The 19659-nt window shown below is 26.0% G+C and overlaps 1 protein-coding gene across 1 annotated transcript in view; it reads left to right on the forward strand.

Moving 5' to 3' along the window:
• LOC107448567 (CD109 antigen) overlaps positions 1-19659 on the forward strand; it is a 131375-nt gene that overhangs the window by 12604 nt on the left and 99112 nt on the right. The window contains exon 3 of the mRNA XM_016063821.3: positions 18190-18370. Within this exon, the coding sequence (XP_015919307.1) occupies positions 18190-18370 (181 nt within the window). The remainder of the gene's footprint in view (positions 1-18189; positions 18371-19659) is intronic.

Genomic DNA, 19659 nt, shown 5'->3' on the forward strand with positions numbered 1-19659 from the left:
TCTCTTCTAAATTTTACAGTAATGAAAAAAACTGTAATCGTAAGAAATTTTTTTTCTGTCAAACTTAATTTAAAGCAAAAAACATTTAATTTAAATTTAGTTTAAAAGTTAGTTTTATATCCTTTAAATTATTATGCATGCATTTTAATCTTGAAAATTTGATCTTACTTTTATCTTATTTAAAGCTTAAAGTTAATCTTACTTTACTCTGACTTTAATCTTAAAGTTAATCTGAATTTGGTCGTAAAAGAAAGGTCGTAAGTCCGGCTGAAATATTTTTGTCTTTAAAAAAGTAAAATTTTTTTGTACAAAGAAAACATAATTTAAATTATTTAATAATTGAAAAATAATTAAATTTTTTTTTCTTTTATTAAAAATCACAAAAATATCTTAATTTAATCAATGTAGATTTCAGTAGAAGTTTAAATATTTTACTTCTAAAAATCTTAAATGAAAATTCTTTATTTTAACATAATTAAATATTTGAAACAGTAATTACACCCAGTATTCCAATTTTGAAAAGGAACCGATAAAACATTATCTTTTACTATTCTTTGTTAATAAAACGAATTAAAATCCTTATTTATCTTCTTAATAAGTAATTTATGGGGGTGAGAGAAAATTTTTACTTTGTCTGGCACAAATGTGCCAATCATCATAAATATCTTCACTATATTTCCTTACTTTTTTGCCCAGAGGTTATCTAAAAGAGGCCAGGCATAGGGTCAAGTTGAAACAGGTATAAGATATGAAAGGAAACTGAAATAATTCTTATTGTGAAATGCTCCTGAATTTCAGTGCCACCGACCAGAGAAAAGAGAACTAAGTTACTTTCAGCTATTTGAATAGTTGCTATTGTTTTACCAATAATTCTTCAGAGTGCTTGCTATTTAATATTTCGTCCAAAGAAATATAAAAAAGTAAATCACTAGCCATTGTTGCGGAAGAAAAAACTTAAAACTCTATAGGCGTGCATAAAAATTTCATTTAGTTACTTATACATATGAATTTTTAGAGGAACATTTGAAAAATATAAATATTGTTTAGATATTATTAAACTTGATAAAGGAGCCTTAATGGCTCAGGGTATAGAGCGTTCGCCTTCAAATGAGGCAACCCGAGTTCGAATTTCAGCGATGGCTGGTCGATACGAATTCCACATTCGGCTTGCACTGACCACAGTTCTGACGTAAAATACCCTCAGTGGTAGGTGGATCATGGGTTAGAGTCCCCTTATCGTCAGACTAACCATGGGAGGTTTTCGTGGTTTTCCTTTTCATGTAGAGCAAATGCGGGTTAGTTTCATCAAAAATTCCTCCACGAAGTCAAATTTCTCCCAATACTTGATCCAGGAGTTCCCTTATCTTCTGGATGGGGTTCAAAATTACAAGGCTTTGGAGTTAAACATAAGTTGTCGTAAGCCCAAAGATTTGGGTCGGCTTTTCACGGTGATAAAATTAAATATTAGAATAAACTTGATATAATTGATGAATGAGTCTAAGCATATCCTTTGGAGAAATATTGCTTTCAGATATAATGGAGTGTCTCTGGTTATGCATGAAATAAATGTTTTTAAATTTTCACTCCTTCACTACTTTAGATAATTATAATGATATATTTAGCACTTCAGATAATTTTAGTTACATACGTCTGGAAATTTTAGAGACAAAAAGGCTATTTTACACTTTGCACAAAAACATACGACTATACACTGTAAAAAATTTCCGAAACTCGACAAAAATGTTTCCGAAAATTATAGAGAACTTCATTTGATAGCATGTTTCCTATCCATTCCTATCCATGTATCCTACCCATCCTTTTATTTTTTGAAGTACGAAACTGAATCACATCAACAATGATTTAGTTTCAGAGGTTTCCAAAATATTCAGAAACGGCTTTCAAAACTGCATGCACCGTAGCTGCTTCATATATTTAGAAAAGTTTCGAGAATTTTTTTACGGTGTACTGTAAAAATTTCCTGATCAAATTAAGTTAAAAAGTACCGGCACTTAGAGAGCGAGTGCCTTTTACTGTAAAATTTTATGAAACAAAATTGATATACCGTAATGTTTACAGTAATTTTTACTGTAAAACCACCGAATCATTGTATTGAAATAAATATTACTGTAAAAATTGTGGTATAAAATTTTACTGCACTCAGGTTGCCAGTACTTTTTACCTTAATTTGATCTGAAATTTTTACAGTGTACTTTTATTTTTAAAGATATATTAACTGACTTCTAAATTTTGAATTTTGAGAACAATTTTCGGTTATTACGAGCTCTTAAAGTGTGCAATCACTGGGGGAATAAAAAAAAAACTATTTTAAAAATTATGTAAATAAAAATTCGTAAGATTATTTATAAAAACCTAAATCCGCACTTCAAATTCATTTTTTAAGTTAATATATTTGAGATTTTTTTTGTGACAAAAAATTAATTGCTTCTAACAAATAATTCCCAATTTTTTTCCTTAAATGTAGAGAACATTTTATTTAATGTGTGATTGATTTTTCTCTTTAATTTTCTAATGTGCAAAAACTTCATTATTAAATTTATTTGAAAATTATATGATTCTTCATAAATCTTTCCTAGATTCAAATATTTATTTGTTAAAATATGTGAATAAAAGATATAATTACAGTAAAAAACTGAAAGCTTTTGTGACTTCAGACATTTATTGGGTGCCCTCTTTGGATTGATCCTTGTGGCAGTTGCACCATTGGCCCCTTTCTCTTCATGAAATTGTTTTCAATGCAAGTTTTTAATCTCATTCAAAGTTTCTACAGTAATTAATTTTGCTGTTTTGAAGACTAAATGCGAAAAATTTTATTAATCAGCTATTAAATAATATTGTTTTAAAGGAAACTGTTTTTACGAATTAATTAACTAAAATGTATTTCAAAGAGGGGGATTAAGAGTTTCAGTCTTCCTTTTAATTTAAAATGATGAATGAATAAATTGTTAGCAAAATTATTTTTCATTCATTAGATTTTTACTTCAGCTTTCTATTAATTTTAAGATTTATTATTAGCAAAAAAAATTTTTTTTTTGACATTAGGGGAAAATATTAGGTCATTAACGTAACACTAGTCAATCTTAGCGTCTGAAATGTCGTGAAAATTAGAAATTGCTCATCAACTGATATGTAATAATAGTAAGACATAATGCATAATTAAAAAAAAAGGTACTTTTGTTATTTTTATTTCAATGTATTATCAGTAGCTAGTTCAGTAGGTCCTGGACACATATTTGAACATTCTCAAAAATGTATGCATTGTTTGAAATTTATTTAGTACTATTGCATTATACAAGAGAAAGTAAAAGAAAAAAAAATACAAAATATGCTTAAAATATTTATGAGTTATTTTCATAAATTTTAAAAATTTTAATTTTGAAGAAATTAATGCTTCTCATTATTGATATAAGTGAAAGTATTATGCTGAATTATTATTGCTAGTATATTAGAATTATTATTGCTAGATGGAATATTATACATTATATATATAGAATTATGCTGAATTGAATTGTTTTTCAGCTTATTTCAAATAAAAATATTCATTTGTTTGCATCTTTTTTGCAAATATCATTAAGAATTATCTAATTTTTAAATGCAATATTTCTATTTTTATTATTTTTTTAAACATATAATAACATATAATATAACATATTTTATAGCATATATAAACATATATTATAAAATAAATCTATTAATGTTTTATAAATTTCCTGCAATTTACATAAAATAACTCAAATATACATAGTCTGAATTTAATGTAGATATAGTTAATGGGTTATGAGATAAATCGTTAAGTTGATGAAAGAAGGATTGCGATGAAAATAAATTATATAAATATTCAAAATTATGATATAGTTTTTAATGATGGTTTTATCTAACAATTTAACATTTTAAGACGAAGAATCTAACATTTTAAGATTTTTTTTTGATGTTAAAAGATTAAAAATTATTCCGAATGACGTTTTTTAGTCGAAAACTATCTGAATTGATTAGTTACTTTTTGCAAACAAAATCAAATCAAAGACTTTTAATGAGGAAAAGGATTTTTTTAAAATTAAGCCGATTTTTACTAAGCAGACGACATTTCTGCACAGCTGATTTTTTGTTATATTGTTCATCATATAAAACGTTTTATCATCCAAACTTTAAAACGCTGTTTAATCCTTTGAAGCTCAGTTTTTGTTAAACATATTTTTCTCACAGTTTTTATTATTTTATATTAATTTAGGTCAAAATAAGTGGCAAATATTATATTCAACATTCTAATAATTTATGATTATGAAATACAGTATGAAACACCGGTGTCTTTTTCTGCGTTAATCTTCCAAACAATAATTTTTATATTTGCCGTTATTTAAGTCTAAGAGAAACATAAATTCATTATTGAAATTTCTTAAATTCATAAAATTCTTTATTGATAAATATTTGAATATGAATGGAAAAAACTAAATTTTTGTGTTTTATATTTTAACACGAAAATAATTCCTGTAATCTAACAGATTTTTTAAGCATATATTAGACTGCTTTTTTATAATTAAAAAATACTTAAATATATTTGGTTGTAAGTAGAGCGTCCGAAAAAATATATACAAAAGGAACTTTGGGGTCCCATCTGCCTCAAAGGGAAAAATTGACAGTGATAACGTATTTTCCTCGCATTCTGAAATGATTGTTGAAAATTTTTTTAAAAGTGTATTCCTCAGAAAAGCTGTTCTTAGAAACGCAAAGCTCGCATAGTATTATCATCGATCAAATTAATTTTAGGAAGTGAACTTTTATTTCAAAATGACTATCTCAGCATAAATTATGCACGTATGTCCATGACAAACGTTTATTTCGAATGACCAACTTTCAAGGACAAAGCAAAAAAAGAAATAAAGCTCATCAGGAAGATTAATCCTAATCATAAAATCAAAACATCCCAGTGTCCTTCACAAATACAAATTCAGTTTTTTTTATTTATGGTATTTTTGAATAAGCCTAGCAGGAAAAGTTTCAAGTAATTCCTGCGGGTTGTGTACCTGATGTCTGTTGTCTTTCCTGCAAGATTTTTTCAATTTATGTATGTATTTTTCCGTTGTTCGCATTTTTTCCCTACTCATCATATGAAGGAAAAAATAGATTAGAAAATGTGTCTCGCCATAGTTGAGATGATAAATGACAATATAGACTATTAGTTGATTGTTAAAGAGTGAATGGTGAACGAATTGTTTTTTTTTTCAGGTTTTTTTTATCAATTGATTGTTAAAAATTTTGCTATTATAAAGCAAATTTAAATAGTAAAATAATTTCAAAATATTTGAATTGAATGAAAAAATTATTAGGGATTATATCCTGCGCTGACCTGAGATAAAAAAAAACGGGGAATTCTGAACAATATTTAGAAAGCCAATAGATTTATATATTTTATCATGTAGCTTTCTTCGAAGAGAAAGAGGAATTTATGCATCTTTAACGTGCATATTTTTGCCTAGTGTCTTACATATTTTTGAGTTTTTATACAAGTAATTAAATTTAAAGGTGCCATATTTTCCAAAATTAAGGGCATCCGTAATTTTTAACGTGCATGTTTTTGTCGAGTGTCTTACTTAATATTGATTTTTTATACTACAAACAATTAAATTTAAAGGTGCTTATATTTTCAGATATTTAAGAGCATTCGTAGGAATTTTTACAAGTAAGATGCATTTTCTATAATTTTTCTGATAACAAAAAGCAAGCTCGGAGCTATTGTAATTTTAATATTAGAGCTTGTTTCAGATTAATTATAATATAATATATTGCTCTTAGGTTAAGTGTAAAATTAGCCTGCGAGAAACATATTGCTATTAGTTTTCGAATTAATGAATAATTAGTTTAAATCCTCCAATTAGTCATGATGAGTAGTTGAACAATTAGCTGATGCTCATTACTCATTCTAAAATGTTAGAGTATGGTTGAACAGTAAAATGGTTCAAATTTGCAACAACCTAAGTGTGGTGATAAGTTGAAACCTATTATCGCATTTCGGAAGCTTGATTGCAAGATATTATGGTTCCACGTGAATGAAAATCTGATATTCAAAGATTATATTCAAAGATCATTATATTCATTCAGAAGGTAAGTAAATTGGTTTAGTATATTGAAATGTCAGTATATTAATTTTATTTGATATTCTGATATTCAAAGCTCGCCAACATCAGCAATTTTGGAAGTTAAAATAATTCTCGTTTGATGTAAATGAGCGAATGTTTGGTGTAAGCCTATTTAACCATATGTGTTTAGATTTAATTTGCATCCTTTAAATTGCATATGCAAGCTTGATTTGGTGTCAATCTGAAATAAAGTGTTTCTTAACTTTTTTGGGTTAGTCAGCAATATATTAGGAGAGATATTACATTACGGTTTTTTCAGTGTATGTTTAAAATATGTTTTTGTGGCTAATTTCGTAATTTAAAATATCATCTACACTAATTAATGGAATATTTAAGCTAAGGCATTAAAATTGAATTTTAGAGATTGGAAATCCGATCATTAGATCAAAATATACTCCGAATGTTTTATTTTTTTGCTCACTGTATAGTTTAGTTATTAATATATTTCACTCACAAATTTTGATCAGAATTTGTGAAATTATTTATACATGAGAATTAATCTTTTCCAAGTTACAATGAAGTTTTCATGTAAATATATATGTAGTTTGCTTGACTCTAAGCAGCTTATAAAAAAAAGCGAAAAATACGTTCCAATTGAAAGTCTGGCAATAGATCATTTAAAAGATAGATTGTATCGATTTCAAACATAATTGCAAGTTTTTAATTTATTTTATTATCTTTTTAAAATTTGCAAATTGCAAGAAAATATTCAATTATCGGTGACTTATGTATTATATTTTGACTAATGTAACATAATTAATATTGTGGTAAAATGCAAAATAGATTCTGTTTTATTTTATTTATCGCAATTTTAAACCATTTTTTCCCCAATTTTTTCTTAATTTTTTAAGAGCATTACACTATGCATCAGCAAATTTGAGATAGTTTAAAAAGTTTAATTGCTCATTTATTTAGTTTATTAAACCAATTGTTCTTACAGTAAAATGAATAAAATTAATTTTTAAAGAAAATGTTCAGGTATTCTTTGCAAATGTTTTCCTCACCAAAAAGTATAAATATGTGCTTACGAAATAGAGAGGAAAAGATCTAATTTAGAAATTTGTTCTTATTTTGTAATTGTGTTTATTTCCATCAAAATATCTTATCTTCAAACTATGAAATCTAACCTTGAAATTATATTGGATTTTTCTAACACGGAAATAAAATAATCATATCCGCGGTAAAATAATTGTAAGACGAATAATGAATGATTCATATTGATTGTTTTTACAAAGAAAATATTAATGATATATCCTTAAATCTGAAATTAATCTTTAATACCCTGATATAGATCCTTTTCTTTAATCTTGAATATCTGATAAACTGCTTAATACATTCGAGACTGAAATCGTGTATTTCATAAATTTTTTAAAACTCATTTAATTCACAAAGAAAGTAGTTTTTTCATGTCTCTGTACTACACTTCAAAATTCGTATTTTAAATAATAATTTAATTCACTAATTAATTAAAAATAATGTTTAATATTATTGTCATTTTTTAAACTTTTTCTGAGAGTAGATCAGAAAATGAATTTTCAAAACTATTCATCAATAATTAATTGAATTTTAGATCATTTATAAGTTTGAAACATTCACTAAAGAATGTCAATAAACAAAGTGAGTTAAAGGGATAAAAATTAACATACTTTATTGGCCCACTTTTAATACAATGTACAACTTTTTATTAGGTGTCTACATGAAGAAAAAAATTTTGGTAAAATAAGTGTACTAAATGGTAGTGACTTTTCCGGTAAAAACAAATTCTGGTTGATAAAACCAAAATACGGTATTTAAGCCATTTATTTGGAAATTCTTTCGTTCATATGGTAACGTTTTACAGGAAATTCTGGTTTTTATTACCAAATTTTTAGAAAAATACAAAACTGAAAAGTAAATTTTACTGAATAAATGGCTCTACAGTATCATTATAAAATTATCAAATTTTACCTCATTTACCAAATTTTATCATGCATTATAACCATATTTTATTGCTAATTTTACTAAAATCATTTTCAAAACTCTTCGTTAAATATTACCGAACGTTTTGATTTTCTCATAGAGTCGGAAACAGTATATTTTTTTTCCGCAAAAACATTTATCAATTTATCTAAAACTCAACAAGTAATTAACTAACAATATATAAGATAACTCAAGTTCATTGGAATTAAATGCTTATTTATTTGCGCTTGGAAGTTAAGATTCTAGTAAAGTGACTACGTGATTGTTTTAATTTATTGTATAGTACGCACTTAAGCAGTGATAAGAATATAAATTTCGAGTTAGAAGAATTTCAGATATTAATTCAAACTACTTTTGCAATTATTTTGATTTTTTTGAAATAAATATATCTTAGATTAACTTATCATTATTTTTATCTAAACATAATACTCAGGAGATAATTTTTTTAAATTCTAATCATGCTTATAATTGTGATTAAACTTTCTAAACTTGACCTTTCTGAAAACGACTATTATTATTTAAAAAAATATGTACATTTTACAATGTATGTGTAAAATTTTAAAATGTCCACTTAGAGGAGTTGTAAATGGAAATATAAAATGTTTTTAAAATATGTGTTATTTTGACCATTTAATTAATAACTGTAACATCTGAACTTTCGATTAAGGAATCTTTAAATCTTTTTCGGTGTATAAACTTTCTAACTTCTTGTATTTTTAGTCTCGAAATTTTCAGTTTTGTATTTCAAATTTTTTATTTTAAGTCTCAACATCTCAATTTGAGTTAAATGTCTTTTTTCTTTTTATCATGTATGAGAAAAAAAGCAGAAATGCAACAAAATTTTGTTTTTGAATGTAAATTGTCGAAAATTTATGAAAAACGTTCCTCTTTTCATTTTGTGATTTCTTTTATTTCTACATAAAATGTTTTTATCGAAATTATTTATTAAAATTCTGCCTTGCAATATTTTTAAATAATAAGAATTTTTAAAAAATATATTAAATTTGAAGAAACTTGAATGGCTGTTGTTATATAGACTATTTCTAGGGCGTATGCATTATTGAAATATGTTATTTTTATTCTGTATAAATTGAACCTGTCATAACATTCTATTGTTCTATTGCTATATTAACCACCCTCTACATTTAATTAAATGTTAATATATAAATATGCTCAGCTGAGTTAAATATTTTTTTTCTTCAGCAACCGACCCTAATTGGGCTATAAAATATCTTTTCTTCTTCTCATTTAATGGAATATCATTTTTATTCATAGCGATTAATAAAAAATAGCATATCTTTCATTACACGGTTGATTTAAAGATTTTGCCAACACCTGCGTGTCTAATTCACGATTTCATGATAGCACTGATAACCTTCCGATTCAAGTTTTTGGATATAAGATATTTGTAAAACAAATTTTAACTTGCTTGCTATTCTGAGTTGTTTTATTGCAGTGGATTAAGTGTACATAACAATAGGCAATTTTCAAAAGTTATGTATATTTATCAAAAATGCTAGTAAAAAAATTTTAAAAAAGAAATGTAAAGAGTCTCAAATATAGGAAGCTATTATTTATAACAAGAATCAAATAAAATATTATATTTTTCAAAAAAATTATCAACCTATTTTGCTATATTTTTTGAAAAATTGATTGCTTGACTGATCTTGAATTTTATATAATATGTAAGGCTTGAAATATGGTCAAACGATCAATTTTGGAAAACAATGAACGAAAATAAGTTAAACATCTCCTAAGAGCAATTAGATTAAATATTTCGTTTAAAAGGAGTTAAATACAATAATTTTCATTTGTTTCAAATGTGTCAATCAAATTATTTATCAAATGATCAAATTAAGTTCTCACCAATCTCTGTATTCTTAATAATTTTATAATGAATTATAGTTTGAAGTTTCGGAAATGAATTATTACAATTTTAAATTACAGAAATTGAATACATTTATATTTAATGAGTTAGATTCTAGGTATTTAATCTAAAAAAATTTGGTACAATTCTTTTGCAATTTGTGAAAAAAATCTCTGGAAGTAATCGGCAAATAACGATTTTTTACTTAACTTAAATTAAAATTTGCTTGTTATTTTTATTTCAATTGGTATTTTAATTAAATAATTATTTCGAGTTTTGAAAAATTGTTATATCTATCAAATTTAGTGGTCATAAAATAAAGATATTCAAAAATGATCACAACTTACAGATTTTAAAGATTTTGTCACAATTTTAATTTTTAATATTTGAATATATCGATATTTAATGAGTTAGATGTTAAATAATTAATTTAAAATATTGTTGATACAATTACTTTTATATTTTGCGAGAAAAATCTCTTAAAGTAATCGACCAACAACGATTTTTACTTAAATTAATTATTTTTGTTTTTTATTGTGAATTTAATTGGTATTTTAATTAAATAATTACTTCAAATCTCAAAAGTCGGTAATTCGAAAATGTCTGTATGTTGGTATCAAAGTTAGTGGTCGTAAAATAAATACGTAAATCTAAATGTAAACAATTCTGAAATATATTAAATAAAGAAATATATATTAATAAAATCTGTAATGCTTAGCATTTTAACTCACAGAAAAGTTTCAAAAATAATTATAAAAAGAAGGAAAAAACTGCATGACTACAGTAAGTAGTAAATGTGAAGAAAAGTAAAAATAAAGAAATATTTAAGGCATGCTATATTCTCACAAAGTAATTTAAATAGATTTTGATATTTCATGTAACTAAGTGTGCTTTTTAATTTAAAGTTCATTCCATCTTAATATTCTGAACTTTTAAGACCATCTAATAAAAGTTTTAAGGTCACGTATAAATTAAAGTCAAATAATTAGAGTTTAGTTTTTTAGTGTTTTCAGTTAGAATAATTTTTTTAATTCTACCATATGACCATCGAATTCAAATGAATTTATATTTTATTCTGTTGATAATATGCTGCATATTTATACTCATTTTATACGTCAAACATTATAAATAATTGAAATATATGCAGATGCACATTTTAATATATCAAATATTAGTAATTTTATGAAATAACGTAGCGTTACTAAAATTTTTCATCAGTGTTTAGTTAAGTGCCAATGATCTGTTATTTTTTTTAAATAAAGTTATTCATTTATTTTGAAATAAAAAAAACTCTGCAGATATTTATCAATAATATGTCTTAATTTTAAAAATGAAACTATTTAATAAAATACTGCAAGATGTTACGAAATGCTTTTTAAGCCGCTCTTAGCTTTCTTTTTCTATGTAAAGTAAAGGAACTGCAATGTTATTTTCAAGTTCTCCTTGTATTTGTTAACCGTGATCTTCCTCTAAAATTGTCTTCACAGTAATTTAATTTTCTTTTGTCAGAACAAGTGTTTAGAACTTACATATTTTATTTCTTAACTGTGATTTGGAAATAAAACTTATAGTTAAGGTATTAAAAAACTTTTTAGCAAATAATAATATGTTTAAATTTAGCTTTGATTCACGAATTCTATTGATTTATTTTCACGGTACTTTCCTCAACTTGTTTCTTAATTCAAAATGAGGTGTTTTTAACCACTCCTTTATGAATAGACGATTCATGCCGAATTGAAGGTTAACTTCTTATCTAATAATGCTCATGTGAGGTCATGCGGCACATCTTTTTCACGATTTTCTTTAAAGAGAAAAATATGATTTAACGTTCTTTTTTAATTCCGCTTTGCGTAAAATTAAGACTGCTGAAAAGTAAAATGTATCGGTGTTAGTTTTGAAAATACTTCGTAAAAATTTTTCGTATATCAAGCCAAATATGGTATAGTGCCATAGTACCAAAAAATGGTGGCAACTACTCTACACTGTTTCGCAACACCAATAATCAAGTTCCTGCACTGTTAGAAATTTCTCAGAAAAAGTGGTTAAATAACAGTTTATTTTGTTATTTTACCATATTCAAACAAAACAGTCAAAACATCGCAAATAAGATGTTATTCAAACTGTCAATTGCGAGAAAAACCGTTTATTAACTGGTGTCACCTAATATGGTTAAGAAACCAGAATTTTATCACATCAACAAGGCCCACCTAATGAAGCCACTTAATTTCTTTAAGATAGGTAGATATTATAGCAGAAATGACTAATCTGTCAATCTCAAGACTGACAAAACAGGGGATAGAGTCCCTGCGTTGACACAAAAATATTTCTCTCATTCCCTTCAACACATGAAGAGTTTCCAGTGTCCTGCACTGTTCATTTTATAACTCTGAGTTATTTGAATACGATACCTTCATTCACGTATAGATAGCAGCACCATAAAGCTGCTAAACTATCTCTAATGTCTAGTTAAATTTTACGGTTTACGTTTTTTTACGTTGCGTTTACGGTTTACGGGACATTTTTAAACGGTTTTGAAGCCATGCTAGTTGTAAATGGTTAAAAAACCTCATAGTTTTGTATCCATGGTTTCTCAACCATACTAGTTGTAAACAGTTTCAAAACTGTGAAGGTAAAAAATGTTCTTTACCGCAAACTTTTCGGTTAGTTGGAGGGACAGACTGCTACCGGTAATTTTACCATAATGTTAGAAGGGAAATTCTAACAGCGTGGTGTAGTGAAACACTAAGAATGTTTGTTTACACTACTTGGTGTAAAGTATTTGCCAAACTTTTTGGTTATCAGTAACTTTAAAATTTGTAGCTACAACAATATAAGATACACATAATATACAGTGAAGTTAATTCTACGATATAATATGAACCTGTATGCACTATTTCTTAAAATAAAATTGGCTTATAAATCAAATCTACTCGTAGCACAGTTTTCAATTTCGCTTCAGTAATATTAAAATTTTGCAAGATAAGATGCACATTAGAGTCAGCAAAGTTATTTTTAGGAGAAGATGTAATGTAAGAATCACTAATTTAGGATGAATATATGCATTAATTCCTAAAATAAAATTAGTTTGTAAATCCATACACGTACCACAGAGAGAATATAAGACGAATTCAAACTAGGCTTAACAAAACCGAAGTACATAGAAATTATATTATAAAATTATTTAGTACAGTTCACAGAGATTAAAAAATGATGATATAATTATTCTTATCACACAACTAATAACGGCGAACTTTAATTTCTGTCGAAGTATAGAAGCGTAGAACACAAGAAACATAGGGAATTGTAAACACTTTACTGACGATGTCTTAAGTGCTCCAATATTGGTGTTTTCGGAGGCGAAAATAATTCATGTATGGTGTGAATGCGGGTGAGATTGGTGCAAGCTTTTTCTGCTTTAGAAGTGTAGATTTAAATTAAACCTTTTAAATTGTGATTGAAAGCTCGATTTGTTGTTGAGTTGAAATGAAATGTTCCTTAGGATAATTTTTGTGTGGTATAATTCTTTATCAATTTTCAATTTTTTATACTCAGAAAGTAACAATTTGAAACAAATGAAAAAGTACGCATAAAATCCTTTGCTTCTAATAATTTTTATGAGGATAAATAATTTGTTTTGTAACACATAAAAAATTTAATGTTATACTATTTATCTTTCAAAGTTGATGCAAATTTTTCCTATTTTAAAAGTAACAATTTGAAATGATTAGATAAAATCATTTTAAGTAGGAAAAAATTAATTTTTCTTAAACATAATTTTTTCTGCGTTTGAATTTTTTCAATGAAATAAGATAGATTAAAACCCTTTATTGTTCAAATCATTTTAAAACAGTATTTAATAAATTTAAATTAGATTTTTTGTACAACCTTTAAAGTTAAATTTCTTTTATAATAACGTCAAGGGTAAACGACACAATCTCAATCATCACGATACATTTTCTTTACTCTGCCATTCGTTTAAAAATCAAACAATCATCCTGATATTAAAACGAAAATAACTTTAAAAAATTTTCGCACTCGAAAGAAAAAATAATAATCTGTTGATGATGGAGTTTCGATTAGACATTGATATAGGAAAGTAAGAAGTTGAAATAGTGTGAATTATTGTAAGACACTTTTAATTTAAAATTTATATTTGTTTCATATAACCATTTTATCGAAGTGTATTTAAATAAAAAATGTTTCGATAATCTTCCTATGAGAAATACAAATTTTAATTCAGGAAATTTTTTAAATAAGGTGATAATAAATAATAATAAATAAAATAATAATCAATAAGTAATAATCAATAAATAATAATCAATGAATAATAATCAATGAATAATAATCAATGAATAATAATCAATAAATAATAATCAATAAAATAATAATCAATAAAATAATAAATAAAATAATAACTTATTGATGATCTCGTTTATTCTTGAACCTAGGAAGGTAGGAATTTGTTATGGTATAAAGTTTTGGAGAGCATATTAATTTGAAATTTCTGTTTGTATCATATAACTGTTTTATTGAAGTGCATTTAAATAAAAAAATGTTTCGTGAATTTCCTTATAATAAAGACTAATTTTTATTTATGATAATTAATAAAATTACAACATATTAATGAAGATTTTGTTAATACATCAAACTTTGATATATAAATATAGGAATTTGGTATACGATAAAGTATTGAAAAGCATTTATTAAATTAATTAGCATTAATTTAAAGTTTCTATTTGAGTCATATAACTATTTTATAGAAGTGCATTTAAATAAAAAATGCTTCAAATACTTCGTTATAAGAAATATTTATTTTAGTTTATGAAACTTTTCAAATAAGATGAAAATAAATAAAATAATTATTTAATATAATTTAATAATAACTTATTTTTAACATAGTTCAATATGCCTCATATTTCGCACAAGGTTTCATTAATTTATTCATCATATAAATTGTAATATTTATTTTTAGAATAGAAAAGAAGCATTTAAATTTTGCGGCATTGAACATAATACAATTTATTCAAATTCAGAAATAGCTTTTCCGCTCAATGAATATTAATGATCTGCGATATTATGTTAACACAAACTTGTTTATGCGTTAAGCTCCGATGATAAATATTGTAATCAATTATAAGATTAAACTTTTTTTAGCAATTACGATCGTCTAGTGGTTAGTTTTTTCTGAATATTAAATGAGTTTACGAAACAACAAAATCAAACAATGCGAAGGTCAGTTAAGTGAATGGTATAGTAATTCTGAAGCGTTATACGTACTTTTTAGATGCATTGAGAATGAATGAAGATGTGGAATTTTTTTGTTCCTAACCTTCATCCAAGAAAAAGATGAAGTGTATCTGAGACCAAGATATGATGCGATAAAAAAATAAAAAAATCAAGATCAATTTGCTCTTTTTGTTGTTATGATTTCGGAAAAATGGGAGTAATAATAATTTTTAATCGTGTATTTATTTGTAGTGCTCTATAATAATAAAATGAATGATGTTAAGCAATTGTACAGCTTTATTTCACGCTACAAAATAATACTTAAGTCAAAAATCATTCTGCAACTATGAATCTACACAGTAAAAATTTGGGATTAAATTACGGAATAAAGTAACAGCACTTTGGGAGCGTCATCCGTAAAATCCATTTTACCGTAAAATATCACGCCGTGAATTTTACAGTAAGTTTTACCTAATCAAAGTGATTCAGTGAGCTTACGAGAATTATTATTGTGAAAATTACGGTGCATCAAATTTTTTGTTTTGTAACATGTACCGGTAAAATTGGATTTTATGGTAAAAAGTACCGGTACCCTGAGTACCAGTATTTCTTATTGTAATTTGATCAGGAATTTCTTTTTACAGTGTTGGTCTGAAATACCTTTGTGCTAAATGAGAAAAAAGGTACATAAAAATAATTTTATTCATATTTATGAAAAAAAATTGTCTACAAATACAGTTTCTTATTGTCCCTGACGTGAAGTTGTATTGTATATTATAACATATAAGATTTATAAGAATATAAAATTATAACGGAGGTATGAGATTCGATCATGAGTAAAAATAAAATGGTTATTTTTTTCGATACATTCAATGAAAAAGTGCTATTTGAGCACGAAACTACAGCACTAATAAAAAAATGTACGAGCTTATTTTAGAACGAGCTCATTTATCATTCATTATTTTCTTATTTTTTAGGTTTCAATTTTTTCTCAGGAAATACTGATAAATACATTCAAAAATATATATTCCATCAAAGTTTAGGTGTGTCTTATTTCACAAAACTTTCTAGGTTTTTATTCTAACAAAATCCATGTATACTTAATGTCAAAATGCTCTTACTGTCATTATTATTTTGTAAATAAGAGTTTTAAGAAGTGCATTTATTATGTAGTGTTTTATTATTTATAAGATAAATCATGTTTTGTTTTAAATTTTTTGAGCTATAAATACGTGGTTGCCGTAATCGTGTTTAATTCTGCTATGTGCACAAATAAAATTATTATTTTTGTCGCTTTCGAAATGTAACTTAGTGGAAAAGTTCTACTGCAAGAAGTATTTAACTCGCTAGCTATATCCAACTTATAGATCAAACTTAACTTATAGATCAAATAACAGCAACAAAACAGGCACAATCATTGATCTTCACTATCTTCTTAAAATTTCAATTACTTTTTAGTTTTATCCATAACTTTACCAAAGTATAATTACTTGCCTATAAATTTCTACAGTAACAAATGATTATTTCGAAATTCAGAAAAAAAGATTTTGTTAAAAGTTAGAAACATAAGATAAAGTTTTTTTACTTAACTATGGTTTCAAATGTAAAACATAACAACAAAAGAAGCATGCAACATTTTTCAGAATGGATTATTCTTTATGTGTAAAAGTATACATATTTTTTTTCCTTTGGAAATGATAACTCCTTCGTAATATAGATTTATTAATTTAATTTACATTGATTTGCATATATTTTTTAAAAATTTCATTTTATTAACAGCGCAGACCAACCGAGTTGACAAAATTTTAAAATGTTTTGGTTTTTTTAGTGAATTTGTTACGAAAACGTGATATTTTATCATTTTAAAGGGACACAGAATGAGAAAAATCCTACAAAAATCTTTTTTGTAGGTTTTTGAAATTAAAAAAAAAATCGCATTTAATTCAGTAATATGCAGCAAACTGTGTTTAAATCGGAGTTTTTTTTACTGAGTTATAAGATTATGAATTTGGAAAAGCCCATCAATCAATCAATATGTAGTTCCGGTTGACGAAGATGCTTTTTCTCGTAATGGAATATTTCAATGCTCACAGAACTTCAAAAAGTTTCTTGCTCACCAGTTTTTATTTTATTGTTTTTAGCAATTTTTTAGATACTCTTCGAAGTGTCTTGCTTTATTTTAAATGCATTTGATTAATTCAATAGAGTAATTTAATTTTTTAATAAATGAGCTAACATAATTAAAACGCGTTTTTCGAAGAGAATTTTGGTAACAAAATAAAAATTTAATGGCTCGGGACGTTATGCTTTTATATTGTTACTATAGGCACTTAAATTTATTTAAATACCAATAAACAACGTATTTGGGTAAACATTTAATCAAAAAAAAAATTAAAATTTGCTCTCAAGGAACTTTTTAATTACTAACAATTAAAAGCCATATTTTTAGCTATAATTTAAAATATAATCATCATTCTTTCGAAAACATTTTACACAGATTTATATTAATGTTAGCAATATTCAGTTAAAATTTGAAAATGATAGCATAAAAATTAAAATTTTTTGTTTTGAAATTCCAGTGTCCCCATAAATAACGCTCAATAAAGTCAACTCACGTCGGTATATCTTGAAAGAAATTCCGGATCAAAATAGGGTGTAAAGTACCAGCACTTCAGGCGCATTATTCGTACAAAATCCATTTTCACGGTAAAATATTATACTGTAATTTTTACAGTAATATTTATTTTATTCAATTGATTCGGTGATTTTACGGAAATTATTACTGTAGAAATGGATTTTATGATAAAAAGTACCGACACCCTGAGTACTGGAACTTTTTACCGTAATTTGATCCGGGATTCTTCACAGTGCAAGACTAGAATAAAAAGTTGTAACTTTTCGTTAGATGTGTTCTGAAAATTTCGTTTTAAACAGCATTGTATGACTTTATAAATATTTAATTGAAATATATCTTTCATTCCTTAGGAGATATCTAGTGATAGCTTCAAATATTGTCCGGCCAGGTCAAGTGTATCGCGTGTGTGTATCTATATTATCCTCATCAAATCCTCTCATTGTAAGAGCTTCACTTCACCGTGATGGTGAACAAATTGTATCCGCGACTGAAACAGTCAATCCACAACATGTTTCTACTTTACTTATGCAAGTAAGTTATTTTGTTTACTTATGCAAAGTAAATAAAGTCGTATGATTTATCTCCAGATTTTATAGATTTGCTATTTTTTTCATTAAGCGAGCAAATTCATCGAGCTGGTATTAAGTACAACAACTACAATTATTAAGTACAACAATTTTTTCAGCTTATAAAAGAAATCAATGCCGAAAAACTATGGCGTATAAGAATAAACGGATAAAAAATGGCTCCAGTGTAAAGTTCTGGGAAGGATATTAAAAAAATTATAATTAAACAACGTTGCGCAACAAAATATTAATTAAAAAAATTTACAATCAACTTTCAAAACCATTTTATGGTCTAGAATTGAATTATTATTGAATTTCAAATAAGTTTTGTTCATGACCAAACGAGAAAAGTGAAGGTAGAGTTGTTAAGACTCTAAGAGGGCCAGGTGAAGCTCTATTCCCACCGGCAGCTTGAAGTCTAGCGAGCTTCAGATTGATGGTCAGAGAAGTACAAGCAGCCAGGGTGCGTTACTGACCACATTGCCTCCATCATGTCGTTGGTCTCGAAAATGTGGTCTCTCTAATAATATCCCACAGCAAAAAACTTGCTATTAGTTAAATGTGTGCCTTTTTACTTTTATAAAAGATTAAACGCTTATCGCCTTTTTTTGTATTTCCTTTAATTCTAAAATAAAATGAATTAAAAACGTTAAAAAGGATCTATTTTACGAACGAAATGATTTCTTTTTGCTTTTATTAACAATGAATAGATAAGTAACCCAAATGTGAACGTTTGTTTTTTCTGCATTTATTAATAATTTGTTTCCTCTAACTTAGAAATGTTTTGACTTCAATTTTTGCAAGGATTCTAAAAATAGACATAAAAGGCCTTACTGATCATCTTCTTTACACGTAAAAACTGTGCCAAAGCATTTCTTTTTTCCTTTGTAGTTTAAAGCGCCATACATTGAATTAGTAATTAATATAATTTAATCGTTACTTTATAAAATGTAACAATACCGATTCTTTTCTTGTAACATCAGCATTAATTTTTAGGTACTTCCTATATTATTTCACCTATGTACTTTTGATCAAACGTAACAGTTGTGTTTGCTATTTTTAAACAATAGGAAATTTTTAGTTATTACTAAGATTCAAAAACCTATAATCTCTGTTTTGGAATTAAAGAGAAAAACTTTTAAATTTTTACTTTTTGTCGTTCTTTTAAATGCTGTTTTAACAAACGCTAGTTTTTGTAAAAATATTAGCTGAAAGTATTTTAACTTTTAAACTCGTTTTTCTGGTGCAAAATGC

This window comes from Parasteatoda tepidariorum, chromosome 11 (genome assembly GCF_982258835.1).
Source record: "Parasteatoda tepidariorum strain Cologne lab strain chromosome 11, Ptep-v5.0, whole genome shotgun sequence".
Taxonomy (NCBI): Eukaryota; Metazoa; Arthropoda; class Arachnida; order Araneae; family Theridiidae; genus Parasteatoda; species Parasteatoda tepidariorum.